The sequence below is a fragment of the Limulus polyphemus genome, unplaced genomic scaffold (assembly GCF_000517525.1).
Source record: "Limulus polyphemus unplaced genomic scaffold, Limulus_polyphemus-2.1.2 Scaffold1139, whole genome shotgun sequence".
NCBI classification, from domain to species: Eukaryota; Metazoa; Arthropoda; class Merostomata; order Xiphosura; family Limulidae; genus Limulus; species Limulus polyphemus.
In genome coordinates this window covers 330,251-339,028 of record NW_013666749.1, presented here as the reverse complement: position 1 = coordinate 339,028, position 8,778 = coordinate 330,251, and the positions used below count along the sequence as shown (strand labels likewise).

The 8,778-nt window shown below is 34.1% G+C and overlaps 1 protein-coding gene across 3 annotated transcripts in view; it reads left to right on the top strand.

The window, feature by feature from the left end:
• The first annotated feature begins 1,239 nt into the window (after positions 1-1,239).
• The window catches only part of LOC106462311 (neuropilin-1-like), a 9,765-nt gene continuing 2,226 nt past the window's right edge, over positions 1,240-8,778 (top strand). The window contains exons 1-5 of one of the 3 annotated variants that reach the window (XM_013922215.2): positions 1,240-1,800; positions 4,103-4,334; positions 6,141-6,347; positions 7,143-7,307; positions 8,412-8,686. In XM_013922215.2, coding sequence (XP_013777669.1) covers positions 1,681-1,800; positions 4,103-4,334; positions 6,141-6,347; positions 7,143-7,307; positions 8,412-8,686 — 999 coding nt within the window. In that variant the 5' untranslated portion in view covers positions 1,240-1,680. The remainder of the gene's footprint in view (positions 1,801-4,102; positions 4,335-6,140; positions 6,348-7,142; positions 7,308-8,411; positions 8,687-8,778) is intronic. The other 2 variants (XM_013922216.2, XM_022389528.1) reach the window with 2 other exon arrangements.

Sequence of the window (8,778 nt, the reverse complement as noted above, 5' to 3'; positions counted from 1 at the left end):
AGTGCTTCCAAGAAAAATCATTTTTTAGAAAATGTAGGGCAGCGTTACTGCTAGTAAAAACAATGTGAACAATGTTTTCAAACATGCGGAATACTCTATATCATGCATTTTGTACACCATTAAGCTATTTATGCTTTAACAAAAAAGAGATGTAAGTATATAGAGAGACGATAGGAACAGTATTCACATTCTCTGATGATAAAGACTGCAAAATCACTGACATAAAATACACTAAAAAGGATCCAATATGACTCCTACTTGCATTAACTAAAAACATAGACCATTAATATACTTTTTAGCCCTGAACAACCACCATTATTAACTTTCTGTACCCTGAACATGCACCTTTAATATCCTCCTTTACCCTGAACATTCACCGTTGATATCCTTCCTTGCTCTGAACATGTACCATTAATATCCTCCCTTACCCTAAACATGCAGTATTAATATCCTCCTTTACCCTGAACATGCAACATTAATACCGACCTTTACTCTGAAGTTCAATCTTTAGTCGCTATAATCACCATTTTATTGTATATACAGAGAGTGCAGCGTGATCTCTGAAACAGGCTCTTCACACGAGAATGAGATCGTGGTTTTTTACTAGTTTAGCAAAGTAAAGTAATTTTGAGGTATAATCTTTACGTAAACCTACTGACGAACGCGACCGATGGAGGTGTGGGTAGGGTGTCTTTAATTAGTACGAAAGTCTCCAAGCGAATAAGTGTTATAAATAACTAAAATAAAATTTGTGACAAAGCTCTCTTGTGACATGTTCCTGATACAATAATAAATTAAGTATAACCTTAAATAACTAATTGTAATAAAATATTGTTTTCAAATGCAGAATGAATCGTTACCGTGGTGGGCACAATACAATTAAATAACACAGTGGAAAAACACAGTAAATGAAACGTGAGACTAAAGGGGACACGCAAATGTGTCAGAACTAATTTCTCCTATATCAGGACAGTCTGTTCCATTTACTGTGGTTTTTTACTAGCGTTCTAGATACTTCCAGTACGTCAGCATCCTAGATAATGTTGCTCAAACTCATTTCGGAACTTAAACCAGGCTCACATTTAACTGCACTCCTAAATGATTAACCTTTTAGCGGAACAATCCTAAAGTGGATTACATCAAGACAAACAGAATGAAAGCTGACACTGTACTACGTCATGTCACAGACAAGCTGTCCAAAGTCTTAATTGCCTCTGTACGTAGAGTAGATACATATACAATTCTGCGTGGTTACATCACTTAAAGAATCATTTTTCACTGATCCCAGTTGGTTGCTGAGTTAAACTTTTGCGGACAGAGAACAGGATAGAATGTTGACCTAACCAAACCTTGTATGTGTAAAACTTGAACACTTCCTCGAATTTCTTCACTTCATACATACAACGAATATTCAAAGAACTCTAACAGTAAATGTGTCAAAACATGTAACATCACCGCCTCCTCTCACTCATAGTTCTGGTAGTCTTTCGCAAGATATACTTCAAAAATATGTAAAAATAATAGTATTCCAGATGCTTACCATTATGCACCAAACATAGAGAGTGGGTGTAAGAATAATTTACACTCATATAAATATGTAGACCACAAAAGTGTTGCTGGTCATAGTGGGATCTTTCACTACTCATACATAGTCTCCAAGAAGATTCATAAAGTCGAAAGATGAAATTCAGAAAGTTATATCAAGATAGCTGTTCTAGAAGAAACGCATTTTTAAACTTAACTTCTTGGTCTCTTCTTTGTTTGTGGATTTCTTTGCCATTATTTGGAGCAAAAACAGAGGTAATATAAGATTAGATTGTTCATTTTGATCTTTTTTTTAAATGTTAAAGGGCATTGCAGGATGTTTTGTTTTTAGGTAGACCAACTAAGAAAATAAGTTAAGCAGAAGAATCTGAGACTTTCACAGATGGAAATCTTTCTTTAACCAAAACTATTTGAAACCTTATCAAATTAAGAGATTTATTCATCTCAAACGAATCTTTTGAGTAAGTCATTCAACTCCAAACCAACGCATAAAACGTGTCAAATCTGATTTTTTTTAACAGAACAATTCCTGAGCCTATGACATTAACTCTTCTTTTTCTAAGCTGAACAGTTTGTACAGAGCGATAGTAAAGTATATCAAATCAAATTCAGTTTTCTAAAGCAAACTGGCTTGGTTACCCATTTAAGACCAATCTACTATTGTAGAAGGTCTGTTTGAGTAGAACAAAATCACTTTAGGTCAGCCTACTGTTGTAGAAGGTCCGTTTGAGCAAAACAAAATCATTTTAGGTCAGCCTACTGTTGTAGAAGGTCCGTTTGAGTAGAACAAAATCACTTTAGGTCAACCTACTGTTGTAGAAGTCCGTTTGAGCAGAACAAAATCACTTTAGGTCAACCTACTGTTGTAGAAGTCCGTTTGAGCAAAACAAAATCATTTTAGGTCAGCCTACTGTTGTAGAAGTCCGTTTAAGCAGAACAAAATCACTTTAGGTCAGCCTACTGTTGTAGAAGGCCGTTTGAGCAAAACAAAATCATTTTAGGTCAGCCTACTGTTGTAGAAGTCGGTTTGAGCAAAACAAAATCATTTTAGGTCAGTCTACTGTTGTAGAAGTTCGTTTGCACAGAATTATACTGCATTAATCAAAACATGTACACTTCTGAGCAGTTGATTTTCAGCAGGAGTTTATGGTAGTTTAAGTTCTTGAAATTTCTCTAACTAGCATTTATTAAAGGGCTGACCCACTAGTTGACAGAACACAGGTTTGTCATGCTAGAGGTCTTGGTCGAAACATGATACCGGGTGGTGCATAAATAGAATATTTACACTATTTAAAGTCGCCGTTCATTTGTAGCTGCGAATAATTATGTTTTTTGTTGGTTTTTCACTTTCCTGAGAAGTACATCCTTTGATCGATTTACATAGATCGCCTGAACTGATCTCCTTATATAACTCGATATCAAATTGCATATTGTTATACGAACTGAAAAATGTCTTTCTCTAAACATGTATATATATAAATATTTATAATGCCAAATAACTACATCAAAAACAAAAAACGTCGCACAAATACGATTAATAAACAAAACCTAGTTAAAAACTGCAGTGTGAAAATACTAAAATCTGTCCAAGTACGAAATGTATCAGTAGAATTAGGAGTATCACAGCCGTGAGAACGTATCATCTATCGTACGTACTAAGATACAATCTAATAACCCAACTTAGTGTATACTAGTTTTCCCCCCTGCCCTATATATTTATTTTAGGCCTTGTTTGAAATTAAGGAATAATATAAGGAAGAAAAACATGCTTGTGTTATGTCCTTTTTCGTTAGATTCTACTGTTAGCAGAACCGTTGTCTTATCTTAACATATAAATACATATTATATATAATACGTTTATATGCCTTTGTGCATTGTAATGTAGAAATGTACTGTAAGTAGTGGTAATGGAATTTATTAATAATAACCGGATTTAACACAACGTTAATATCTATTTATTTGTTTTATTAATTTAATGCTTTTCTACTCTATTTATGAAACTCAAAAAAGATATTGATTTCTAAGGCACATTATCCTTGCATGTCATGTGATTGTAATATACCTGGTCGGTCAGTGGGTTAGTATTAAGTGGATACTTTGTCCCAACTCAAGTAATTTGGTAAGCATAATCGTTCTAAATCGTTTTGCTCAAAGAGGCAGGGGAAATATAATAATGTGATATGTGAAGTATTATGGGGCTCATTAATTTTTTCTCAGTAGTCAGTCATCTTGATTTAAATGTTTTTGCTCAGCATTGTTATTGTATCATGTGTATAACAAAGTAATTATAACATTTATCATAGGTTAACTAAAGGTTTTTCGTTGGTCTGTGTATTTTTGCAAATATGAACTGTGGATTTTATTATTTGATTACGTTGTAAAAATTACTTGTAAAATTGGAAATTATTATGTATTATTTTGTGATATAAAAGCATTTTTCTTAATGAAAAGTCGAGTTTTTAGAAGCAAAATGACTGATAAGACACAATCAAATGCATTGATTGGTCAAAGTATATACATTGGGTACTGATTATTTTCTAATTAATTCAACACAAAGAATCTTTCGGAGCCAGAAGCTGAAAAATGGACAGAATGGAGCACGTGGTCTCCCTGTACGGTCACACGTGGATACGGCGTTCAAGATCGTCAACGAACGTGTGCAACTCACGTGAAAACAGCAGATTATGCAATAAAGCGAGGCCGCTTAAGTAATCACTTTGGCAGCAAATGTCCACAAAAGACACAACATCAAAGAAGGATTTGTAGTCCAGACGAATGTCACGATACTCGTAAGTTGTTGAGAAGTATCTTGCTTGAGAAAACCTTCAGAGTGAAACAGTTACTCATTAGATACCCCAGCCTCTCGTCAAGAAAGTTGAATCTTACAAAGAAAACTATTTTTGGTAGTCACAAAAATTTCGCAGATTTGTTAATGTATGTTTTTACCAAACTTTTCATAAATGATATAATTATTAGGGCTTTCATAATTGCGAAACAAAGTAATATTGACAGCATATAGAATCAAATATTTAAATATAATTTTTTTATTAAATGTAAAATCATTAACATTTTAATTTTTTTTTTTTGTGCATTTCCTTGTTTAATAGTTAATATATGCTTTTGAATATGTTAAGGTGTATTGACAGAAGGTTCTTGTAGAAATTGTACAACGACTCATCAAATTTTTTTATTGCACACAAACTTAAAATACTTTTATATGTTTAATGCAACTTCTTTCTGCCATGTATATATATCCTCAAATCTTTGGGACAAATAGGAAAATATCGACAACACATCTTGTTAAATTGTCATGATATTTTGCGTTTCGAAAAGGTGGTTGGACTTTATTGGTTTCCTGGTTTGTTTGTTTCGGATATTCGTGCAAGGGTTTCTTGCACTAGACATATCTAATTAGAGTAGAAGCATCATGAACTATAACTATGTAATACTACTTTAATTGAATAGTGGTATTTTACCGCTAATCTCATAACGTTCCACAACTATATGACTACTTTAATTGAATAGTGGTATTTTACCGCTAATCTCATAACGTTCCACAACTATATGACTACTTTAATTGAATAGTGGTATTTTACCGCTAATCTCATAACGTTCCACAACTATATGACTACTTTAATTGAATAGTGGTATTTGACCGCTAATCTCATAACATTCCTACTCGGAGCTCCACAGCGTGGAACGTGTTTTTTGGTTATTTTTCAACGGGACGCGAACCACTACCCTTCAGTTTCACATTCCGGGACGCAACCACTAGGCCACGCTCGACCCATACGGCTTACTGGAGGCTCAACCACAAAACCAAAATGTTTGATAAATTTAATTATCGATCTTGATATGTGTGCCCGCCCAAAGAGTATTTCTAAGGTTGCCTAAGGAAGACTATAATTCATAGAAACAAATATAATATGATATTTCATAATACCAAAATATTGTGTGTGTGAAAAATGTATTCTCTTAAAATACGACTTTATTTTCAATGAGTGCTGGTAATAAACTAGCTTTTTAACGTCAGAGCAGAGTTATTCACACTGTGATATCTCATTTTAAAAAGTGACATAGTGGTCAGGGCGCTCGACTCGCAATCTGCAGTTCGCGGATTCGAATCTACGTCACCAAACTTGTTTGCCCTTTCAGCCGTGGGGGTCTTATAATGTGACGGCCAATCCACTATTCATTGGTAAAAGAGTAGCTCAAGAGTTGGCAGTGGGTGGTGTTGATTCCCTCTAGTCTACCACTGTTAAATTAGTGACTCGCGAATAGGTTTGCGCAAAATTCAAAATAAACCAAACATTAAAAAGGTTAGAAATATAAAAGAGGGAAACATTCAAGACACTTTACCATATCATGAATAGTAAGAGAAACTTTATGCATTTTCGTGTATTTTACATATTTTTTACATTATATTTAACAATGAAACTTAAAAAATAATCTTAATTCTTGTTTTTCACAACCATTAAATGCTTCGTTTCAGAGATACACATCGATTTATAATTTTTTCTCAAAATAAATCATTCTTCAAAAACCCTTATTATGATGATCGTTTGCTAAATGAACGGTTTCCGGTTTCGTTTTAGTGAAACTGCAGCGGTTCTGCCAACCTACTGTTTCATTTCCCCACGGAAAAATAATGGGTGGCGTTATACCTATTCTTGGCGCAATCTTGGGATTTGCTTGTGATGAAGGATTTAAACTCACTGGGCCTGCTCGAGTATACCGTCGGAAATTTCCTGATGGAAGTGTAGGATGGAACGCTCCCTTTCCTGAATGCTTTCCTATTACAGGTATTTGTAAAAGATAAATGTTTTAAGGAGTCAAATTTATTAGAAGTTCAGTAGCGATAATTTTAGTGTAACCGATTCTGTGAAATGATGGCAGTAAAGTAGGATTTACAAGGCTTTGTTGAGTTTTTCACCGCTGTTGGGAACGCAATGGAACGTCATTAGTGATGTCATTCCCTTTTCATTCGCTAGAATATCTAACTAAAGCTTCATGTTCATGCTGACATTTTTTTAAAGTATGTTTAGTCCCCTTTTCTGTTAACGATGTTAAGTGTATACTACCTGAACTTTTGGTACGTTTTTTAAAATGTTTTCTGAAATTGTGTTAGTGATGGTCAACAGTGAAACTGTTCCATTTGTTTCTAATTTCCGAACACTAGTTTTAGTGAATCGTACGTTTTATTTCAATTGCTTTAATTACCGAACGCTAGTTTTTCAATTATTACTGTTTGCTTATAGAAGGTTAGTATATACGTGTATCATATTAGTGGAAAACAACAACAATAACGAAACAGCACAAAAATCAGCATTACAGCAATAACAGTGAGCGACCTTTAATACTCACTATTAATTAAACTATCATTCGATGGCTTTTAAAATTCTTATTGAATAAAAGTTTATATTCTGCATAAATGTGACGTTTGTTAACAATTCACTGAAATATTACTGTCAACCTGTCCTTTATATGTTTATTATTTAACAAAGTTGCCTTATTTCTTAAGAAGTGGTTGATTGGGTGAATCACCCTGTTTGTTGCGACTAATTACCTAAGTATACATTTTTACTTTTTTTGTGCAGATGCATCTGTGTCGTGTTCATTCGATGAAGATTTGTGTGACCTGCATCAGGTGATGTACGACAATTTTGACTGGACAAGACACAAAGGTCAGACTCCCACACGTAACACTGGTCCAAAGATGGATCACACGACATATAACTTACCAGGTGTGGTTCAAGGGTCAGGTATGAATATCAATCTCTTTCCCGTGTTATAAAAGTGTGTTATAATTACGAATTTAGATCCTATCCTAAAGTTAAACATAAAGAAATGTTACCAAGTTAAATAACCGTAACTTTTTTGTAAATCGTACTTTTTCCTACCTCTAGATAGTTAATACACCCACACTTGTGTTGGGCAAGTGCATACTTTGATATGGTTAAATATGATCAGGTTGAAAAAATACCTGTTCTTTTTTTTAGATTTCCGAACGTTAGTTATTTTGTAAATCCTACTTTTTATCTCTATACACTGTATCGAGAAGTTCACCCTATCCTGTATAATACATTTTTATTTGTTATTTTATCGTTAAAGTCTAAATTTAAAACGTTGTGAAAGAAGATCTTAGTTTCAAAAGTTTATTTTCCAATATAGTTATGGCTCTTACCAACGAATAGTGGGATTGACCGCCACATTATATAACGCCCCCACGGGTGAAAGGGCGAGCATGTTTGGTAGGACAGAGATTCGAACGCGCGACCTGGCACAGCGCGAGTCGAGCACCCTAACCACCTGGCCATGCCGGGCACCAGAATATAAAAAAAGTTTTTTTAGTGAACAACTTCAATGATCTGCTAGACTTAGAAAGGCAGCTTCTAGGTTCAATAAGATTAAAAACTGGTGTGTAAAGGTTTGTGAATTTTAGAATAAAAATGAGAATGACTAAGTGAAATCATAACTAAACTCGTTATATCTGCATGTCTTGATTATATTGTTGAGATTTTCATCTTTTTTTCAAAGGAAAAGGGAAAAACGTCATAATTTTGTCACTTTGTTTGCTTCACATTTTATAAATTTTATTCTACTGAATTATGAATTAAAGACATAAACTCCCAAATCAATGTTTCAAAACACTAAGATTGTCCATGAGTAACACACACCAAATGGTTTGAGTTAACTATGCTTCATTTAGCAATAAAGTTAAGATCGTAGCGAACGTGCGTTCCAGTTTTGTGTATGTCGACCTTCAATCACACTTTAAACAACGTTATTTCAGAATATGATTGACTTAATGTAGTTTTAAAGGAACGGTTTGTATTAAGAAAAACTTTTTACCTCTACATTTACAGGGTACTATCTTTACATCGAAACATCTAATCCCAGAAGAGCATACCAAACAGCTAGACTAATGACACCATGGCTAACTGCCTCAAAAACAGGCTTTTGTTTAACATTTTGGTATCATATGTATGGAAAAAGTGTGGGGACGCTGCAGGCGTTTTTACACAAGAGTGAAAAAAATGGGGAGTTGGAAGAAACTATGTTATTCAAAGAAACCGGTAACCATGGAGACATTTGGCTTCAATCAGTGATAAACATTCCTCTGAACAACACTGAAATCAGAGTGAGTAATATACGAGCAATACCAAACGTTGTTTATCTAACCATTAGCCAATACCAAACATTGTTTATCTAACCATTAGCCAATACCAAACA